General features: G+C 41.4%; 1 protein-coding gene across 12 annotated transcripts in view; it reads left to right on the top strand.

Annotated features, from left to right (window-relative positions):
* Positions 1 to 22899, top strand: part of CELF2 (CUGBP Elav-like family member 2) — a 311231-nt gene that overhangs the window by 257545 nt on the left and 30787 nt on the right. For 6 of the 12 annotated variants that reach the window (XM_088526301.1, XM_088526298.1, XM_088526300.1 and 3 more), the window contains exons 6-9: positions 4473 to 4552; positions 8877 to 9035; positions 10340 to 10403; positions 19704 to 19838. In XM_088526301.1, coding sequence (XP_088382427.1) covers positions 4473 to 4552; positions 8877 to 9035; positions 10340 to 10403; positions 19704 to 19838 — 438 coding nt within the window. Of the gene's footprint in view, positions 1 to 2549; positions 2580 to 4472; positions 4553 to 8876; positions 9036 to 10339; positions 10404 to 19703; positions 19839 to 22899 lie in introns of all 12 variants that reach the window. The other 6 variants (XM_088526296.1, XM_088526297.1, XM_088526294.1 and 3 more) reach the window with 2 other exon arrangements.

The raw sequence follows: 22899 nt of genomic DNA, 5'->3' as shown, positions 1-22899 counted from the left end.
ATAAATTTATATTCATTTATTTAAATTGTTTACAACTTCCTTTATTTCATCTCCAGATTTTTTAAAGATGCGTTTTTTTAAACTTCAACTCTTAATTCTAGGCCTAGGTTTGCTTGACATAGATGTGAAATCCTTACCTTGACGCTTCCATGCTTAAAAATGTTCTACTTTACTTGCAACTCACAAGTTTTGATGCTCTGCTATCCAGTGCACGAACTGCCTGCCGAACACTTCAAAATAGTCTCTGAAAGGCCGAGATGAGAAGGAGCTAGTGAAGCAGGAGTTGAAATGAGGCAGTGCTGCGCATTTTTGAGTATTGCCGCTAACTCGGTCACTCGAGCAGCAAGCCCTACGTGCAGGACAGTGTGGTTCCAGGAGGCAACTTTTATAATTTTGTCAGCCCTTTCAAAATTCTCCTCTAGTTTTTGGGGGGAGAAAGAGAAACCAGGGAGTTTGGAGCTCCTTTTGGCTGAGATGACAAGTGCAGCACATGTGTTCCCACATCTCCTCTGCACAGGGCTCAGTGGCTGCCTCAATTCAGTCTGTAGGAGGAAATCACTCAGCAGAAGCCTTCCCTAGTCAATCATTTACCCATTGAGCAGGTTGGAAGGCAGCCAAGTTCTCGCCCCTCCTTTTGTTTCCCTGGTTGATCCCTGGCATTTTGAACCCCAAGGTGATAAATAATTGCAAGGTGACTTGCAGGTTGGCCATATTTACAAAGAGAGGTATTTTTTTTTCAAGGCTAGGCAACTAATGACACAGGAAAAGAAGTAATTTTAAGGCGTTGGTGACAGAAATATTCCCTTCTGTTGTTTTTTTTATTCTATATCTGATGACCATAAGAAGGGAGTAACTGGGCTTCATATGGTAGAGCAGGGGTAGTTTGCTTAGAGCTGTTGTGCTGAACGAGCCTGACCCATGGCACTGCAGCTGCTGTAGTGTTTTTTGCAACGAGGTAAGCGGCCGTGGCAATCTTTCCTGTTTCCTTGCACTGTGAGGCGTGAAATCTGATTAGTCTTGTCCCGTTTATAATTGTGATTAATGGCCCTGCTCCCAAATGACCACCCGTATCCAGGAGATACAGAGAGGGAGTTTGCATGAAGAAGGGAGTTTATTCCCGATCCCATCAGAAATGTCTACGGGAAGAGTCTGGGGTTTTGGTGCCAGCAGAGTTAATCTGGTTTAAACAGGGAAAGAAGTCCTGGGTGCATGGACACAGATTTCCAGTTAAATTCAGGGTGCCTGAGGAATGCTAAAATGCACATGTTCCCCGTATAGAAAACGAGTGGTGCTGCCACTGTATGTGCTGTTCTAAATACCTAAATCATATGTGCAAGCTAGATGGTCAAGTGGACTGAATCCTATTGAATAGAATAATCTCCTCTTTAGTCTGACAGTCCTATGTGGAAGGAAAGGATCTGTGTTTCCCACATAGTAAAATATATGTGCAAATATGATACATGTCTGAATTTTCAGTCTGAGTGTCCAGGTTTCATAACTGTAAACGTAACCATTGCATGTGGATACATTTAGCATTGAACAATGTCTAGAAAGATGGTTAACTTAGCCAGCATGTGACTGGGCTTCTTAGTGATAACCACTGAAGGCCTAGATTATCAAAACACTTAGAAATGAAGTTGAGTGCTATTTTTTTAGCATGATTATTTAGGCAAGTCAGGTGATTGCTGTGCAAAGCGCCAATGTGCAAAAGTAGGAAATGGGGAGCAGTTTGAAGATGGGAGAGGGACCCAGCCTTGTAGCCCCTGGCTGGCAGAGCATAATTAAAATGAAGTTCTCTCTTTGCTGCAAAAGGCTCCAAATGCTCCTATTTTAGTGGCATAGCGTTGTTCATCTGGCATTCCCCTTTCCAAGAGAGCAAATTTCCTTTAAATAAGTAGCTCACTGTATGGCATTTTGCAGAGGATCGCAGGAAAACCTCTTCTCCCTCCAGGACAAAGGAAAGGGGAATCCAAGCCAGTGAATTCGTGTTGGGAAACAAGGAAGGGGTTTGCCATTGTGTCAGATGATGGAAAAAAGAGAGAGAAAAAGAAAAAGAAAAAGCACAAGGGAGGAAAGCACGAATCTGCTTCCTCTTGTGTGCAGCTTGCTTTCTTTGCAGATTCACATTCCTTTTGAGACCTGCTAATTGCACCATCTCTCAGTAAGTTATTTACAGCAGTACTGCTGGGTAGAAATTGTGATAAATGCATAAACTGTGTCTTATTGATTTTCGTTGACATTTTACATGCTTCTTATGCATGCTTAACCTCCACTCGGTGGTTGTCACTGCGGTACACGCTCCTGGGGAACGAGAGCAGAAGAAGCGAACGGAGCAGTTGCTTGACCGATACGAGCAGCGTTATCCGAGGCTCTGCGTGGGGCTTCGTGCCTACCCTGGTATAGCTCTTATTGGTGCTCATCCCCCTTTGGAGTTGCAAGACAAGAAATGAAAACCCTCGGTGTTATTTCCTCTGTTAATGATAAGTGAAATGTCTTTTAAGAGAGAATACTTTGAGACTGACGGTAAACTTGGGCCTCTCTAATTTTAGTGCACAGCAGCAATGTGGAGTCTAGCCGAGGTACTGTGGCTTATTTACCATTCTCCTACACATTTTGTCTAGAATGCCTTATAGAAAGCTGTTCGTTACATCGTTTTCTTTGACAAAACATTGTCTCTGAATAACAGTAGTAGCAACACGTAGTGTGTCTAAACAGTAGTAAGACATCAGCAGTTGTTAACATTATCCAAGAAATACATGAAGTATCACGACATTGCCGGGAAGTTTGCATTAAGAAATTCTGACTTCCAGTTTTATAACACGACCTATTGGTCAGAGATATATAAACAGCTCAGATTCCCTTGTACCAAGGGCCTTTACCTTAAAAAGAAAAATACCGCATGATGCAAAAATGCATTGACTTTATTTTCATGACTAGATGTAGTGCTTTTGGGTAATGATCAGGCATTGCTTTCTCTTACTGTTGTTTGATTAAAATGTGAATACAGTCTTGACTTGATAATCTTACCAGGTACACACAAAGCACAAAAAAAAAATAAAAAAGATACTTTATGTCTCAAATTGATTTTCATAAGCCAAACGATCTGTTGCTTGTTGGATTGCAAAATGGTTTATTTTGTCCATTGGCCACAGGGGCAACAATATTGCATTTTTGATGCCAGAATGTAGCTTTCATGCATTAGCTCTAGAATGACAATATGCTTTAGCGTCTCGGTGCTTAGATTTGCTTCATTTGGAAATCTTTTAAGTAGTAATAATAATAATGTTTTGAGGAAATTGAGTGGAACACTAAATTATCCTCTGAAACCTAAGTTCAAACTGTGCAAGGCTAAGGGAGCTGAAAATCAATGCACTTTTAAAGTCATTAGAGATCACAAGTGAAATAAGTCTGTGTTGCTTTAGCTAAGCTTTTAGTGTGCCATGGTATTATTACAAAATCAGCCCAAATCTGCATTAATTTCACAGTCTTTTTCTTTAAGATGCCCAAGGGTGCATGAAGAATAAAGTGTAAATTTCCAGAAAGCAGTGTTTTTATTAGTTGAAAGGGCAGTGAGTCATGCACTAAAAAGCTGACCTCCACCATACCGCTCTAGGTATGACAGACAATAGTAAAAGAGAAGCAAAATAGCCCAAGCATTAGCCTGATGGCTTTTTTCATATATATGATTTGAAAGACTGAAGAAGGTGAAAAGTGGTTTCTCAGTTTTTCAGCACATAGCTGCAGAATTGTTAAAGTTGGTGGCAGCTCTCACACATCAAAGAGTTATCCTGGTGCCCAGGACTCAAAGAAACAACAAAAAAAAATGCAATTTTTTCTTAAATGGTGAGAGCCCATCTATGTCAGTGAATTTTGTCTGAGTCTTTTCACATCTGGCTGCTGGGTGCACAGCAGAGTTTTCCTCCTTCTATCTCTGTGGTCACTCTCAGTGCCTCACTGAGATTTATAAGAGAGTTTATGGATCGTTCTTAAACTCGCAGTTCCCTTGTCAGCAATGCCAGTCATTTATTTGCTCCCCAAAATTTGCCTGCACAAGAGACCTAGCAAGCAACTAGTAATGTGTGGCCTGCATGTAGATTAAACTGTGCAATCCAAACTTGATACTGTGCAATCCAAACTGTACAAACAAGCCATAATTACTGCAAACCATGTGGCTAAAGAACAAAACTCCCTCCCCACCAAAAAAAGAAAAAAACGAGCAAATTAAAGAAAAAAAAACCTTTCATCTCGCCTATCCCCACCTGATTTTCTTCCCTCTACCTTCCATCTATGGTCAGATTAGCAAGTCAGCACTGTTGATAAATAAACTAGAGAAGTTGTTTATTTTTTATGTACTACTGAGAACAGTGTCGTCTTGTGGCCGTTCTCGTAGACTGTGTTGGTTTAACAAGCGTCCAACCCTTTTGTCTTGTTGTTTTTTGTCTTTCCTGCTCCCTGTCCCCTTGTTCCCACAGGCTGTGCGTTTGTCACATTTTCTACAAGGGCAATGGCACAGAATGCAATCAAAGCCATGCACCAGTCTCAGACCATGGAGGTACAGTACTGTATCATTTGCCCTTTCTTTGTTTTCTTTGTGCAAATGATTGCGAATGGTAAAGCCATGCTCTCCTCAACCAGATCGGACGCATGACAATCACAGATGTAACCCGTTTTTTTTCCCCTTTGTTTTTTAGTTGTAGTATTGGTAGTTTTTTGGCCCACCTCGCTTGGCCCTTGCAGGGAAACATGGTTTTCCTCAGAAGATGGCGGCGCAGTCCCCACAGAGCCGCTTCCCAGCCTGTTTTGGCGGCGTTCAGCAGCAAAGGACGATGTGCTCAGAGCTTCCCCGATGAGAAAATTACCTCTAATATTAACCGCCAACCCCAAAAAAAGCCCCAAACACCTCATTAGTTTTCTTTCTAGAGAGATTTTTAAGCACCTGGGGCTCTCCGCTCTGAGGAAGAAACTCTAGGAGATTCTGCCCAGCCACAGTTGAGCTGTCGGCACCTGCACTTGGCAGTGAGGGGATCTCTTTTTTAAATTAATACTATTAATTTCTCCGGGGCTCTTTGTGGCGGCTCTGTCCCCTGCCCGGCAGCCTTAGGCCTCCTCATACCCCTCGCTTGGATCCTACTTGGCCACCATAGGCTCCTGAGGGCCACCGAGCTTTTTTGTTGTTTTACTTTTATTATTTTTTCCCCCCAGTCTGTGATTTTTGTCATGGTCTTTCAGAATTATTTTGCGCCCTCCCCACCAAAAAATAAAAAATAAAAAAAATAGAACCCACACCAGTATGAAGCCTTTACTTAACGCTGGATCTTCTAGCTTATCACAGGAGAGTGCATGTTATACTGTATTACGTATACTGTATCTTCGTGTAGTGATGATTTCTCTCCAAGGTGGCATTGATGTTATGTGCACTGTTTCTCTTATTTTATTTATTTATTTATTTATTTTACTCCAGGAACTCTCGATATTTCTTTTTTTTCCTCAGTTATTTTATTTCCTTTTTATTCTTTTTTTTTCTTCCTCCTTTGCAATGCTCTAGTCTCCCAAAGCATGCGGGGCACTAAAACAATCATTATTGCGTCATGTCGTTGAGCTGCTTTGTGTCACCAGCCGAGCGGGGGCCCAAATGGTGGGGGGGCAGAGAGAGGAGAAAATGCCAGAAAACAGTAATACTTTTTTTAAAAAAAAAATAAACAGAGCAAGAGAGAGAGAAGAAAAGAGAAAGAAAGTGCATGAAAATGTCACTAACTGTTTCCTGTGTACGACAAGTAATGGTATTGGCATTGCAAAGCTATTGTCTTTCTGACCATCAACGTTTGCATTTGGTTGAGCTTATTTTTATAATCGCTGTGTTTTCTTTCCAGTGCAATGCATTTTTAGAGGCCGGGTATACAGTGTTAGATGAGAGTCCTTCAGTGAGATGGAGTTCTAGCTTGGCTAGCAAGCTGATGGTATTTGATGTATGCAGCCTTGACCATATATGTTGAAACAAAGAAAAAAAACTGCCACTTTGAGGCTTTGAAGGAATACTCTCAGTAATGTGTATGCTCTGTTAATGCAGATATTTTTCCTAGGTTTGATTCCAAGTGAAAGGAGAATGTTTATTGGTAATCCTGTACTTCACATATATTTTTTCCACATGTTTTAATGTATTTTTCTGTCTAGCAAAATGAATTTCACACAGCTCCACCTCAGAAGATCTTAAAATTAAAGGAAGAATACCTCAGAGAGCAGTTGTTGTTTCATGTCCTATCCTTCTTGAAGTCAGTCCTGTGGCATAGTCACTCTTGGAGCAAAGCACTTCTCAACACCTTTAAAGTCACCAGCAAGGAAACCCCCAAATTGCCAAGATGATTCCAAATATTTTTGCACCTTGGGCATCTTTGTGCTGATAAAGTTTAGGGTGAGAGACCCTTCTTTGAGGGAAGCAGTGCACCTTCTCCTGCCCCCAAAATGGCCCTAGATGGGGTGGAGATGCTGAGGCACTGAGATGTGCTGGGTGGTACTTCTTGAGAGAGAAGATTGGAGAAATTGAGACAGAAGTCATTCTTTAGGCAAACAGTTTTTGCCATTTTTCTAATAAAAAGTTAATTTAGGTTAACTAGAGCTAAAACTGGACTGTCAGCCTGAAACAGTGATCTTTGGACATTGTGTTTCATGTTTAAAGCACCCCAAAAAATGGAGGGAAAAAATATGCATTACTCACTCAACTTTCAGCTCAGTTAGTTACTGTTTTTTGGTTTTTGTTTTTTTTTTTTTACTTTAGTATTTTGGGATTTTTTCAGCACACATCATTGTCCAAGAGTCATTTTCAAACCAGGCTAAGGATGCAGAACAGTGGGGCTATTTGTGTTCAGGTGTGCACGTGTCTGAGAGTCATGAATTCTCTTACTACCCTTTGTATCTCATTTCCAACCTGATTAAATCCACTGATTTTAAAAATGTAACTGCTGCTCTAAGTTTTTGCTCTTCCAGCTCATTTCTGAGGGATTTTTTTTGTTGTTGTTGCTGAAGGCATTCAAATGCAGCACCAGTAGAAGACACTAATTTGTTATCATGGAGTAAATTTGATGCAACAATAACAATCCTTTTCTTATATAGAGCCACTTGCTGGATATAATTTGAGTCTTCAGAATGTTTGCTCTCTTGAAAATGATGAAGTGATGAAATACAGAGCAGACAGTGAAAAAATGAATTATAGATTCATAAATTGTAGAGATATTGTTTTTATACAATTTACTGACATTTAAGCATTCATAAATATGATGTCAGCTGTAGTATTGAGTACTGAGCTGCTGAACTGAGAACCAAAATAGCTATATAATATTTCTTCCTTTGAAATTCATTTCTGCTTCTTTTGAAATCAACTCAATTCCCATGTTTCTCTAGGTACTGAGCAGGAAGTTCTGTTGTTCTTAGCCCAGTACTACCAAAGCTTGTATTAAATAGAATACAAACTTTTTTTTGAGTTAGATAAACTAGATAAGCTCTCTCATACCCTCCACCCTGGATCCCTCTTCTTTCTTTTTTTTTTTTTTTCCTTAAAGACTTGTTTTTAATATTAATGTAAAAATCACTGAAAAGAGGCAATTGTGCAACAAACTGACTCCTTCATAATCTTTATTTGCTTGCTGGAGTGGCATATATTTCCCCACTTCCTCCCCAAAACATTTTTACAATGAGAAGTGCAAGAAAGGAGTTGGACATGGAATAATAAATCACAAATGATGATTTTTCAAGGTAATGCAGTAGAAGGAGGATTAATGGGTGATTCTTATATGAGAGAGGTTGATATGGGGATTTTCTTCATCCTTCTCTCTGCTGATGGTGCACGTTCCTGCTATTTGTCCCAGTGTGAGGACAAGTGCACATCTCCTCTCTGCAGGTGATAGAGGACAGGAGCTTTTCCGAAGATGCTCACAGTGTTGGAAAGTTAGGTTAAGTATAAGCCCACTCCGCATCCCACACTGCATGTTCCAGCTAAAATTCAGCTGTGGGGTTTTTTGGCTTTTTTTTTTTTTTTTTTTGGATGTGAGTCATCTTTTGTTCCTGCCGTTGTTTTCAGATTGAAGTTAGACAAGAAATTAGTATAACAAAGCATAGCGGGTTGGGGAAAGTTATTCACTGCATCCTATGAAGTTGGAAAGTAGTTTGAAATGCTAAAACGGATTGACAACCTCTATGACTCATGAGATGCTTGCATTAATTTGCAGGGCTGAATCATTACGGTATCTGCCTTGCTCCCTGATTTAAGAAGAATGAGGATTTGAAAGGTTAACATACAAACACATTTGTTAACAAGATAAAAAATAGAGCGGGAGCAACAGAGACATCTTCCCCCTTCTTGTGTCTCGTTCTCCCCGTGACTTTGTTCCCGGCCTGGAGCCCAAGGGCAATATCCAACCGACCTCCACAGGCCAGCGGCTCCATGGCCTGATGTGAGGGCCCCAAAGGCAGGGGTTAGGAGGAGGCTGCAGACCAGACCACTAGACTTAGAGCCTCCTTGTTCCCGAGGTGTCTCACAGCCCTCCCGTATCCTGTAAGGAGAGGCTCATGGAAGAAGTGCTGGCCAAGGTGGCAGTCAGGAATGGGCAGCCACCGCCAGTGCTAGCGCCTTGGGCCACATCTCCAGGACGCTTCACCCGAAGCGTTCCTGGGAACGCACCGCAGGTGGGTGAACCATCCGAGCACCCTTTCTGGGAGTAGATAATTCCTCCACGGCCTCTTTTCCTCTAAGAACCTGAAAAAAATCTCCATCCTTGCAGCGCATCCAAAAAAGCAAGTGCCGAGGGCGGGCGAGCGGCCCTCGGGGCGCCCGGAGGTGAGTGCTGGGGTGTAACGCCGCCGTTTCCCCGTGTGTCCCCCCGCAGGGCTGCTCTTCGCCCATCGTGGTGAAGTTTGCCGACACCCAGAAGGACAAGGAGCAGCGGCGCTTGCAGCAGCAGTTGGCGCAGCAGATGCAGCAGCTCAATACTGCCACGTGGGGAAACCTCACAGGTCTGGGAGGACTCACACCACAATATCTAGCTGTAAGTGCCCTCCAAAGGTGCTGCCTGCACCATTCTCTGTTTTAGAAACCGTGGGAAAGCTGGGGTGAATGCCCTGCAGTGTATCTTCCAGGAGATACAGCATGTCTTCTTCTAAATAAAACTATCTGTACGTTCATAGCATGGTCTAAAAGCGAATACGAGTGAACAGAAGTTGAATAAGCTTTTCAAGATGTGCCAGTGCAGTCTGAGGAACACATTTAAATTTAGTCGTTCTGAAAATATAAAGTTTGATCCCATTGATTTTATTGTCCTTTTGAATGTTACATTGCCGTTTTCATAGCTGGGATGAAGTTTTAGTTCTCCCTTTAAAAGAACCAAAAAGCAGAGGACAGATGGCTGGCTGAGCACTGTACATATGTATATTGCATAGCCTCTAAGATGGGAGCAGTGCTGTCATTTAATCCTCTAATTTTATACAGTTTGGTTTGGAAATACTCATTTACACCTTTCTCAAGTGCTGTACAGCTTTCTTCCTAAAGCAAGATGCTGCCAGTGCTAAATACGTGTCACATATATCACAGCTCCTGCATTGCCCAGGGTCCCCTGCAGCCCCTCTGTGAGCGAGGCCCGGCCTTTGGTGGCCGTGAAGTCACACGGTCACTTTTAGCAGCTTTTCAATCATTTAGGGCTTACCTGAGGGCTCTGTGATAGACAAATATATGTGTCCATAAATGCACCGTGCATGCCCAAATACATAATCTGTATGCAGGCAAAGCATCAGTGTAGTGATCTAATATGATAAACCTTAATTTACCTAGCAATTAAAAATATATATTGATATTGAGGTCGGCTAATTAATACTGAGGTAGGCTAAATTGTTAGCTAGTACTACCAGTCTAATGAATATCTGTGTGCTTGATTCACAAATATAAGAAAGAAAAAACAGAATTCAACGGGGTAGGAGCAAATGGACTGTGATTGACAGAGATGAGTTATGGTAACTACTAGACTACAGAGGGTTGTAATTAGTCACGCTATGTTGGTTTAAATAGATTTAACACCTGGTTGTTAAAAGGAATAAATTGATTAATTGTTTTAAAGCAGCAATGTTATTGAGTTTCCCTTGTGTCTCTGTGTTTCTTAATAGAGATTAGACATTAATATGGATTTACAACACCGACTCTAGGGATTTTCATTCCAACAACAGGCAGAAACAAGAGACTATATAAATGTAAAGGAAAGCATAAATGCCACAAATGTAGAATGATAGCTCATTTTAGTTTTACCTTCATTTGTTACCTTAACAGCACATAAATCGCTGTGTTATTGTTGTTCATTTGCAGCTTCTGCAGCAAGCAACTTCCTCCAGTAACTTGGGTGCCTTCAGCGGCATTCAACAAATGGCCGGTAAGTCAAAAATAATTTCGTTCTGCTCCAGCTACATTTTTTATTCTTCCGCTATTGAATTCTACACCGCTAATAATCACCCGGTCGGGGGCGGGAGGAGCAGTGCATTGAACACAGCAGATGTATTGGCAGGGAACAGCTCATGTTTCTGTGTCAATAGAAACACTTTTCCCCTCTTCGGAAACTGAAATTAAACTGGGGGCCCCCAGGTTGTGCAAACAGTTTGTCTTGCATTAGTCACCTGCCATTTCTCCAAAGTACCCGACTGCAAATTGCAGGGGAGCTCTTAGTCCCCACAGCTGTATCCTGGCCTCTGAAAAGTGTTGGGAAAGCACCAGCAGGATTACGCTCTAATTTCCAGCGATATTTCTGCATCCTGAAAAAAAAATCAAATTAATGGCAGCCCTTAAACATTTTAATAATAGGTGGTGAATAAAAATGTTCTGACCTTTTTATTGAAACCCAAGATTACAGGCCTACCTTTGGTATGAGTTTCCAGGCTCCTTTTATAATCACAGAAAATTAACTGGGTGCATTTTTGACTTTAGAACCCTAGCTAAGAAAATTACACAACAGAGGGTTTTATGTAAAAGTATAAGCTTTGGTCTGGGGGAAAGCTAAAAAAAAAGCAAGCAAGCAAGCAAGAAAGAACAGGGAGGGAAAATCAAAGTGCAAGCGTATTTGAAAGCTGGCTAGTTGGAAGGTTTCTTAGTAATGAGCTGTGTGCCAGTAGTAACTGATGTGTAGTGATTAGCAAAAGGTCGCTCCCACTGTGTGACCTACCATGCTGATACCCTAACTTAACATGATGCTGGAGAAGGCAGCATGTGCAGTAAATCAGAGCGCAGATGCACATTATGCCTGCCGCGAGAAACTGTTAAAAAGCCTTTTTTTCTTGTTACAGGAAGAAAAAAAAATAAAGAAAAAGGCAGCACAAAACCCCCAAATTGCCACATTAGTTTATTTTAATCATGAACCCACTGCATCAATGAAATACAGCATTGTACTTGCTTCATCATCACAAAACAAGAGCTAAAATATTCAGAAGTCTTTATGAATGGCGTTTTTGCCTGCTTTTAATCCTAGCCTTTTGCTTCTTTCTGCCTCTGCTTTGAAAGGATTTTGCCATATTTTAACAAGTATAGCTATACCCTGCAGTAGAGCTATACCCCACAGGTATTCTTTTCTCAATCGTTATATTATGCCATTATTGCAGTGACATCAGAGACTAATGTGAACCTGCTGTCTGACAATATAAATTGGCCTACAGATGACAATATCTCTGAATTATTCTCTCTTCCTGAGACCTGCTGGCAGTGCTTGCTGGTTCTATTATGTTACACTTGCAATCTAGCATTTTTTTTCATCAAAAAAGTGTATCTTAATATGATAAACAGAACAGAGCTGTTCAGTAACCGTTTTACACTTGGCAGTCCTGGCAGTGGCTTTGAGCTCAAAGATTGTGTTTAATGTTTTCATATTTGGTTAGGGCTACAAAATGAAAGAATTGAGGCACTCAGGAAAAATAATGTGATCTCCATTGTGTTACTGGCACCTTAGAAGTTTTCTGTTTCCAGTTTCTCACTGTTGGTGTAGATTCAGCTTTGTCTCAAAGAACAGCATTGAAATTAAGGATCTTTGTCAAGTGTTTTTAGGATAGGCTCTCAAGCCAGTATGTGATAGGGTCTTGAGACTAAAAGAAAATAATCTTAAGCAGTCATAATGATGCGTCTTTTCTACTTGAAGGACTTTAATTAAACTCTTTAACTAAAAATTAGACTGTTAATATGGCCATATGTTGGATAGTCTGCAATGGACTGTGTGCATCTCCTGGAACATACATTTTTTATCTTATGTTCATGTTTACGCGTTTCCCAATGGCAGGTGCTCCAAGTTACTCCTTCCTTTCCCCAGAACATGTACCCCTTTGGCCTTGATGTCCGAGGTCACGTTAGTGATATTAAGCTTCTCTCTAAGCTGCAGCTCTACATGAAGCTGCAAAAGACTTTTGCGCTATGTCTTCGTTAAGACTGAGAGTTCATGTCCTCACCTTAGAAATCATAAATTATCCCAGTCTTCTCTCTGCAGGACTCTGTTATGCTGTGCATCCAGTAATAAAAATTCATGTTTTATGAAAGGAATAGAAAATACCCATATGTCTGCAGCAAGATCTCACATTACCTGCTGAAGCCATCCTTGAATGCTTATCTTTGCAGTCCAGAAAGTAGCATAAAGGCCCTAATTTTTTTAACTTAAGCAGTATACATTCATTTTATAAAAATTACTTTACTATAGTTTCATATTATAGTTGGCTTACATATCGATGTAAGATTTTGGGATGAGGAATAATATGAGACGCAATTGAACAAGATGCTGTATAAGCTCCATCACTGCAACTTGCAGCTTCTTTGAGCTAAAAAAAAACATATTTGCAGCCAGAAATTTGCAGCTGTTTTTGTGTTGAGCTTAACCAGCAGAGCTGAGGATTCCTCAGCATGAGCAACAAGAGAATTAGCGTACTTGGGTAGCTCTTGCATATAAGAATTCATTCAAACATGTGCAGCGTGTTCAAAGGGTAAAACTTGGATCTTTCAAGTCTTTGGTGCCAGGTCTCTAATTCTACAAAGCTCTTGTGCACTTACACTCCCCCCAAGTCATGGTTGTCTAAATTGGTGTTGGTAATATCGCCACCCCCTTGGTCAAAATTAGGAGCCTTCACACCTGTAAGTATTTCTTCCTCAAGAAGTCCCGAATGTCCAGACGTTGAACCCGCAGAAGATCAGCTCCAGCAGCGAATGCTGCTCTTGCTGGAGGAGCCCACTATGAGATGTTTGATACCGCTTTTGCTCTGTGTGTAATGTCCAAACGCAGAGGGAAAATGGCTTGACTAAAATCTGTGAGATTTTAAAATCTGAAAGACTAAAAGTAGTAGTTTGCCATGTAGGTCCTCCAGCCCTAAGGTTCCATCCTGCTTTGACTAGTTTCCTCATTTTTATTGCAAAGCAGAATTTCCATGAAATCCTTCTGTTTCAGAAGCCAAGCTGAAGAAAAGAGTGCAATATGTCAAGAGTACTAGTAAAGTTGGGGGGGTGGCAATGTTGCCTTTGCTAGTGTAGTAATCCTGCAGTGCTGGTTTACAGGAGCTAACCCTCTCCTTGCCAACCCTGCTTTATTGGTCTCTGTAAATCATGCAAGCACGTACAACCATTTAGGGTGTATTTTCTAGTGAATGCCTCCTCCCTCCATGGGTATCTCCTCATAGTAATTTAAAAGCAGTGTTTTCTCCCACATGTCTCCCCAGCCTGGCTGGGCTTTGTCTTTGGGGAACGCTAGGAACGTGGGTGAATTGCATTATGTGATTTAATTGTCTTATTCAAAAGGACGATATGAGCTACATTATAAATGCTAAAAACATTCCTCCTTCACATATATACAAGTTGCATATAAGGCTTGGTTCAGAGGTGATTAGTGTCTCGGAATGTTTCTGTTGAATTTGGGTGGCCCTAGGTCAGAACCTAAAAGCTGCAGTGGTTTAGGCCAGCCTGTCTGTTTAAGAAGAACCTAGAAAGTGCTGTACAGACAAGAATAAACAGAGAGATTTTGTTTCGTGTTGGGTTGCTGTAGGAAGTTGCAATGTCCAAAAATATATTATCTATGAAATTTTTCTCTTGTCCATCTAAATAGCTTTGTATGTTTTAGCAGGAATAAATATTTGCACATACAGATGATCTTTTGCTATATGCACAACCATTCAGTACCAATAAGAGACACAAAATTCATGGCAGTGAATAAGCAGTATATTTTGCTCTTTGAGGTTGCGCAGGAGGAGCATAAGAGCTTTTGGCTTTTCTTGCTGTGGACCCATAAGCCCTGTACAGCTGGAGCTTTTTATATTTTTTCCAGTGTGTCTCTGTGTATTTTTTTCCCAGTCTTTTCCAAGCTCCCTCGCAGGTTGGTTGCATGTTGGGTTGATCTTCTGGCCTGTTCTGACTCCTGTTCAATTCGTTTCACCCCTCTGCTGCTACCCAAGCCAGATTTCCTCCTGCTGCAGAGTCTGCAGGAGCAGATGGGTGAGAGAAACTCCGCAAGGTTCTGCTTTCTGAATATTTCCCTCTAATTGTGGGATTGGCTCGGTGGATCTGGAGGGACCAGTTGGAAGCCAGGACCATCTGCACAAAAGCTCTATGCTTCTGCATTGGCCCATGGATCCTTTGCATCCTTTGACTTTTTGGTGGCTTCGTTCCAACAGAACCCGTACTGAAAGAGGTTTTCTCCTGCTATGACCTCTTAAGGGATATCATATTAAAAATAAAGGTCACCAAGAAACTGTTTCTAGCTCAAGGGAGATAGCTGTTTCTTAAAGATAACTACCAATTTTGAAAGCGTTGACCTCAGGGACTGAACGCGTTGAGCTTTTGTAACACTAATTCCATTGAAAGTCCTACTTAATTTGACCCATACAATTAGCACTTTTTTTAGATAATGAATTAAGGGGCTGCAATTGGTGTTTGGAGAGGCGAAGTTTGCAAGAACTGAGGCCGTTCTCAGTCCAGCTACCAGAAGCAGGAGAAGCACCTGGAGAGGAAAGTTGGTGAGATGGGACATGCCTGTTCTGACGGTGGAAGGGCACAAGGTGGAGCTGGGCCCAGTCCGGGCACAAGCTCCGTAGTTCTGGCTGGGCTTTCTGCAAGCAGCAAAAGGAGCAAGAGAGACTTTTTACTCCTTTGGCCCAGCTCTGCGTGGAATTCATCTCGTTGACCTTTGCCATTTGGAAATTAGGCATCCAGCCTCCTTGTAATATCAGTGAAGGAGGAGTGATTTCATCCTACCAAGAGCTGGGGTTAATCTGCCTGTTTTAGGATTGGATGAATCACCCACTCTCTCTCCTTTGACTACAGCCAGAGCAAAGGCGAGTAACTTTTATCTGGATAAAGTAAGATCAGGTAAATCTCATGCTGGTAAATCTCATGGAATCTCATGCTGAGAAAATCTAAATTGAGCGAAAAGCACATTCCCTACCAGGAAAGGGTTAAGAACATGTATGACTCGAAAATGTGCCGAATCCCAGTGTGAGTCAACCAGTAGCTACAACTTGCAGTTGGATTTATCACATGCTTTTAAATAATATGATCAACAGGGCAGAATGAAATGAGGACTTACAGTTAAAAGTTGTTTTAATGGCTTTGCTAAATCAGACACTAAGTGGTCAGGATACTTCAAAAGTACTGTGCAAATAAGCAGCTTTTCTAAAGAAGGGTGCAGAGGATGTGTGGTTTGATGGAGGTAGTGCTCAGGTCTCCTGTCCATTGTAATATGTAGGATTTTGCTGGCAGTAACATCACCTTCTTGCAAACACCATCCATGAAGACTTTTCCCACTTTTTTTTTTAACTTAAACCTCCCAAATGTCCAGTACCAGTGTTAATAAATGGTCGCCTTTTGGCCCAGAGTTTTACCGTGATAAGTTTTACCTTAAGCCACAATTTTTAGGCTGCAGTCAGGGTTTAATTCAGAAAGATAAATCCTAATAGTTGGAAGGGATAACATTTCTGAAGAAAACGTGGGCAGCTGTAGGGGTCAAGTTGTTGGAAAGGGCTTGTGATCCATGCAATGTTTGGCTCTGATCATCACCACTGATCATGTTGTTTTTGATACATATAGAGTTACTAAAACATCATTATTGCCTTCCTTTATCAGTATGCACGCGCAAGTGAATCTCAACTATTTCCTAAATGTGATTTTATTACAGTTTTGGAAACCCAAAATCAGGTGAAGCCTAAGGAATGTTTAAGAACCTCTCAGCGATTGTACTGCCTTCTCCAGAAATACTCAGTAATTCCAAATTTACCGTTATCACAGCAGAAAAGCTGTGGGGACCAAAACGTGGCAAATTACTTCTTTATAGTACCAAAGTTTGCTTCGGAGGCAGCCCAAGAAGTTGTAAAATGGAAATCTCGTGCTCTCAGATTTACCCCGTGTTTTCACAGCACTTCATCTGTGCCTGTGCAGCACTACAAAAATTTCCTGCGAATGTGCTAATAGGCCTTATGAGAATGTTCTATAACCATCCATCTGTCACTTTTTAACAGGCCTGATTGGCAAGCACTTGTAACAACTGACATCTGTTCTTGCTTATTGATATGTAGATTTATGGTAATTGCTGTGAACAATAAGACACAAAATTACCTAAGGTGAACATTAAATTAAATTTTCATGCCCCTATCCTTATAAATAATTTTTTAAAAAATCTTAAGTTTCAAGCAAGGCATACTGTGCATCTGTTTTGTACATAATTTAATTGTTTTTTTAATCTGCCAAATAACAAAATGAAAGTTGGATTTCCTTGCAATCTTGACTATTTGCCAAGCTGATAGCACATTGGTAAATACATGTTATTAAAAATGGAATCAAACTGTATTGTGATTCTATTTTTTTTAATCATTTCACTTTAATTCCCAACATCATCTCCATCATGAAGATCAAGAGTTATTTCTTCCCCAGAAGTTTTTTTCCCTACAGGGGGATTTTCATTTTTCATGTGCAGCTCTGCCTGTGAGGCTGCTCTTCAGTGTTAAGCAATTTGCATTTCTTCAGAGAGGTGCATTTGCTGAGTGAGCAGCACTTTCAAATAAAAACGATCTCCTCATTTTCGGTCCAGTTCTGTTTCGGGATTTGGGACTGTTTTGAAAAAAAAAAAGAAAGCTGTAGGATGTGAAATGTGTGAAGGCAGTGTGTGAAAGAGGAGAGAATGAGAGAGCAGATTAGTCCCACAGTCGTGCACCTTGGCTGAAATTCAGTGGAACCACGATTGCTGTTGGGAAGCAAAGTACATTCTGGGTCTGGGGCTTGAGAGCATTTGGTTTCCCTCCTCCGCGTTTGTCCTGGCAAGTGGGATTTTTGATGCGTTTGACAACTCGATGGGAAAAGCCAAAAAAGAGAGAGCAGCGATGATAAAATGTCTGAGGAAAGTGCAACCGCGCTGGCAGGGCCTAGCTGAGACATGTTCCAGCAGGCATGGATGAAACCATGGATGCCCATTAGGTGATAAACCTCCGCTCTCTGGTGCCCGGGTCACCGGGGCTTCTTGGGGTACTTCTCCTCCACATGACTACCAGAAAGAGCTGTTTTTGTGATGGTTCCATAGTTGACACCAATGACATCTGCACAGCTGGTTGGTGGCCGGTATCTTTTAGTCACGCCTGCAGTGAAGCATGCCAGGTGGGGAGAGGACTTTGTCTCTGCAGAGCTTGTGTTTGTTGATAGTCTTTTGGCTTCGCAATTCCTCAAGTTGATGGATTCATCTTCTGCTTCCATAGGAGATGTCCTGCTAAGAAAACACTGTAGTTTGAGGCAGTGCTGATGTTTGTTTTGCATCCACTCAGATGCAGCAGCAGCTTTGCTTGGGTGTTCAGCCCTGGCCAGATAAAATGCAATAGAAAAAGCAATAGTGAATTACTTCAAAACCCATTTGTTGAGTTGTGGGGAGAGGTCCAAGTGTTTTCCTGAAGCGTGAGGATGAAGCTATTTTCCAGGACCGTTCTGTATATTTTTACTCACTATTGTTTAAGCCTCCTCAGTGCGGACTATTTGAAAGTCGGGAGTGGAAACCTCAGGAGAAGTGTGGGCTGACACAGGCAGTTCCATCTCCATGTGAGGAAGAACTTCTTTGCTGTGAGGGTGCCAGAGCCCTGGAACAGGCTGCCCAGAGAGGCTGTGGAGTCTCCTTCTCTGGAGATCTTCCAAACCCGCTTGGATGCCACCCTGTGCCACGTGCTCTGGGTGTCCCTGCTGGAGCAGGGGGTTGGACTGGGTGATCTCTGGACGTCCCTTCCAACCTCGGCCATCCTGTGATTCTGTGATTCTGTGTTTGCCACTGGTCGTTCTGATCCACGGCAGGCCACTGGCCGATAGAAACCACGTTGCTCTGGTGACAAGCAAGTTCAGGGCTTTAGCAAATCCTCCACTGATGGCATTGCAGAACAGCACGAACCATAGCCCTAGTAAAGACCAGCGATGTCTGCTGAATTACCTGTACTTCTTGTGGAGGAGGAAGATAAAAGAGGGTTCCCTGAGGACCAAATATCAAACCAGCATGAAAATGGATCCCATGGCTCATTTTGAGGACCACTGTCTGCTTTTTTTGCAAAGAGTAGGACCCCAGTTCAGTCTTCTCCATCCCTAAAATTTTGTTTCAAGTATTTTCAGGGTTTTACCCCCAAAGTAAGAGGAGATTCTTAATTAAAAAAAAATACGCTCCAGGTTCTATGTATTGTCAGAAAGTGGTTCAGTTCCCTGAGTATTTCAAAAAAATACAGTGACATTTGCAAAAACATACTCACTGAATCATCGCTGTTTTAGTAGTTCTCAGCTCCTATAAAATACCTCTTCTTCATTTCATACAGTGCTTAACAGCATTGAATTTATCCTCTTTTTTCATTTTCTGTAAGTTGTTATTAAGTTCCACTGGTTTGAAAAACAAGGTTTTCAAGAAGTACTGTCTCTTGTTAGGAAAACTAACACGCTCAGAAAAAAAAGAATGAATCGAAAAGTAAGTTTTGGAAGCAACAACATTAACAAATGGCAATAGCAAATAAATTTCAAAGAAAGTCTCCTGAAATCAGTGATGATGAGGAACTTCATGAGGGTTTTCAAATCCTATGTCTGGTTCAACTTGAAATCTTTTCAATGAACACGTACAATTCAGTACTTCAAGGCTAAAAGCTCCCAGTACAATGACGGCTGCTGAGTGATCGGTCTGATACTGATTTGGTGCTCTTAGTTCATATGTGATTTTAGAAATGACCTATCAAAAGCGAAGTTGTTGCAACCGTTGGCTACCGTGCAGTGTCTGATTAGCAGAGGCATTCAGAGGAGACACGAGAAACAATTAATAGTCATCTGAATTATATGGCCCTATCTTGAATGTGTTTTAAACGTTGGTTATCTTCTTTGCACCCCCTGTGGTGTCAGGAAATAGTATTGTGCCTCTGCTTCATGCGGAGTTTAAATGACTTGTAATTCTGCAGTTCCTTTATAGAAGAGGCACAAACCAAATTTAATTTTCCTGAGCTGGAGGCCAGTGCTTTAACCACAGCCTCTCACTGCCGAGGTGAAAGATCCCACCTGGGGGCTGTAAAAGGTGGTGCCCAGATTATAGAAGTTTTGAAAGTGAAAAGAAGAATTGAGTCTCTTGAGAAGGCACCTTCAGAGCTCTGTATCCACTGAAAATAGTTTACTTTTGAAGCAGAACAGCATTAACCCTGTTAACCCTGTTAATTAACCCTGTTGCTTCTCCACGCAGGCATGAACGCTTTACAATTACAGAATTTGGCAACTCTAGCAGCCGCAGCAGCCGCCGCCCAAACCTCAGCTACTACCACCAATGCAAATCCTCTCTCCACAACGACTGGTGCTCTGGGAGCCCTCACAAGTCCTGGTAAGAGCCCTGCGCCTTCTTTCAAAATACGGCGTGGAGCATCAAACGGGAGGAAGACAGTCAAAACTGTGATTCCGTGTGTGCCTAAGCACTGTTCTCATATGAATTCTGGAGGCCCTTTTAACAGCCGAGTGCAATTGTGTTGTTATTTTTAAGAAAATAACAAGCTGTTTTTTCAAGTAGTCCAACTTGGGCACATTCACCTTTCCAGCTTCATTTCAGCCTAACGAACCCATCTCGCAGAACCCCATAACAGAATCATACTTGAGCAAAATTTAGCTTTTCAGAGAGGATTCAGAACATGAGCAAATCCTTCTCATCCTAGCGAAAGATCAACTGAGTTGTTTTTTTTTTAATCTTGGAGATAGTAATCACTGATTTGCAGCTTTTCATGCACATATTGCCTTCACCCATCCTGGGTTTTTGTGCAGTTCTCTATTTTTTTCCCCTTCCTTTTCCTTACCATTGGCCTCAGTAGAGTTTTCTTACAGGGATAACTAAAAATCAGTTTTGGAAGTGGTATCAGACACACAAGGAAAATGCAGCCAGATTCCGAATCCGTTACTCTAAACTGAGGAGGCATTTTGAGGGAATAAGGACAAACACTGTGGTCACTCTGTTATTGCAGTGGAGACTTTCAGCTGTGTGTGCCCCATGTCTGCAAAACCCTTGCCGTTCAGACCAGGACAAATCCAGAGCACAATAACAGTTCTTCATCTTCAGAATCAGCGGAGGGAGAAATTGAGAAATTCAGTGTTGTTACTCTGGATTTACAGTGATGTAGCTGAATCAAGAATCCGGCCGCTTATCTGTAGATAAAGGCTGCAGGGTGTAATTATTTGCATCGTGAAGTGCGTTTATTGCTGTTCTAAAAAACATTCGTATTATTTTAGACACCACTAAAGAACATTTGTGTTTAATCTTGTTTAAGTCTGTATTTATTCCCCATGAAAAAGTAATTCATGGCAGACGGTCTGAGCTCATCAGTAAGGAAAACAGTCTTCAGTGCAAAACAGGACCGGGAGCAAGAACAGTGCGGGCTGTTAAAGCTGGCCAGTGCTTCCCATCATATCACACTTTCATTGTGTGGTTGGGAGAGAGGTAATATGAAGGCAGCTTGACAAAATATTAAACTTGGGCAGCATTTTCCTGGTTATGATGTGGGTCTCATGTTGACCTAAGAATATATATTCAATCTGAACAGCTCTTGGAAGCAGATTGGGTGAAAATAACTTTGTAGTGCCTGTTTTCTTTAGACTTGAGCTCTCTCTTGGGTAGTGTGTCCTCCCAAAGGATGCTCAGCATGGCCTGAGCCGCATGATAAGACTTCTCAGGACAGATGGAGATGAACCTGCTCTTTGACCACTGTCCAGGAGCAAAGGGGACAGCAGCACGTGGAGCACAGCGTGTTTCTGGAGAGCTCCTTGCCTTGCCCTGCTAGTGCATCCCTAGGATGCATGCTTAAGGTCCACATTTTGCTCTCATCTCCTCTTCCACAATCTCCTTATCCAGCCTGGCTGGATTCCTGTCTTTTAACCCGCATCCCTGCGAAAGTACGTGGTTTTAGCAGATATCTGAGTGTGGAGAAACACATGAGAGACACTTCAATGGAGCTGGGCAGATGCTTCTCCGGGATGGCTACAGTCTGCAGGTGCTGGTGTATTAGAGCAGATGGCAAGGTTTTCCCAAACAGATTAATGATTTTGGCTGACACACTAACCATGTATTATTTTCGAGAAAACTTGGATGCTTAGCATTTTGAATGATATGTTTAGAATAACTAGTGCTTTTAAAAGTCTTATAGAGAGTTAGTAGCCAAGCACAAACATTTTTAGTGCTAATCAGACAGGTGTGGCAAAAAGAAAGCCGATGTTTAATAGGCTCATTAGCTATTTGTGTTCCATAACCAACCTAAAACTAATCCATGTTAAAATGTCCTTCAGTTTAACCTTTCTTATCAGGTTCCACATTCTCCGCCCTATTAAATATTTTGTAAACCTGAATAATGTCTTCAATGATTCTTCTCTGCTCTATGAAAAATGAATTTAGTTCGATAAAGGTTTTCATATTAGCTCAAAGTATTTCCATTAAGACTTGAAATGTGTTGGCAGAAAACATTTAAATCTGCCTTTCAACATGTGGATACATAGAGGCCTTGAGGGTGTTTTTTTGGTCTAGTTTTCTTTTAATAGAGCACTCCAGTTTGTTGTTTTTCATAAGCATAAATTATTTTGTCTGATTTCAAAGCCTGCACTAAGCCCAGGAAGAAATGTTTGTGTCTCTCCAGATAATGCATTAAATTAATATTTCTCAGTTCAGAAAACTGCCCAAATGTAGGAGAATGCCATGGTACATGCTTAATTTTAATCATTTGCTTGATCCAAAATATTGCACTGAACAGAGCTAGGCTAAACATGTGCTTCTAATATGCCTTTACCCATGGCAAACAAATCAGATAATTTATACCCATGTTTTTACCTATGTATATCTACATCTCTCCTAAGGTTGGAGTCGGTATTTGGTCAAGAGCTTTTGTGTTTTCCTTTTTAGATATGTGCCATAAAAGCTTCAGTTTAAAATTGCTTCAGTTAAATTCATCTTGTAGCTTAATTTTGCATAGCTGTGACTTAATGACTCTGAATATATCAAATTATTTGAGAAGGGATGGTGCTCAGACCAACTTGGATGTATCTGCAATACAGAAACACAGGCCAGGAGGTGAGAACAAGCCAAAATGGTACCTGACATTTTGAGGGCGTCAGGTTTTGCTAGTGGCCTCCAATTGCAGTATGGTCAAAGGGACAAAAAGAATTTGCCACCAGTTACAGTCATTGCTGAATTTGTGTGAAACTCCTTCTCCAAGGCTCATACAGTGACTTATTTCCAAACAAATGATACTTTAATATCTTTCTCTCATATATACTGTGTGCTTACTAAATAGCTTTGACTGCAGGAGAGTCTAAGGACGGTCATTCTCCTCCATGTACTAAATATTTTCTCTTAAGCTTGAAACAGTATTCATTGAGAAGGAACAGAGACAATGCAATCCCCCAAACTATTA

Source organism: Tinamus guttatus, unplaced genomic scaffold (assembly GCF_059628265.1).
Source record: "Tinamus guttatus ecotype Peru unplaced genomic scaffold, ASM5962826v1 Tinamus_guttatus_pri_ptg000245l, whole genome shotgun sequence".
Classification (NCBI taxonomy): Eukaryota; Metazoa; Chordata; class Aves; order Tinamiformes; family Tinamidae; genus Tinamus; species Tinamus guttatus.
Note: the sequence above shows the minus strand (reverse complement) of the source record. Positions and strands in the feature narration are given on the sequence as shown.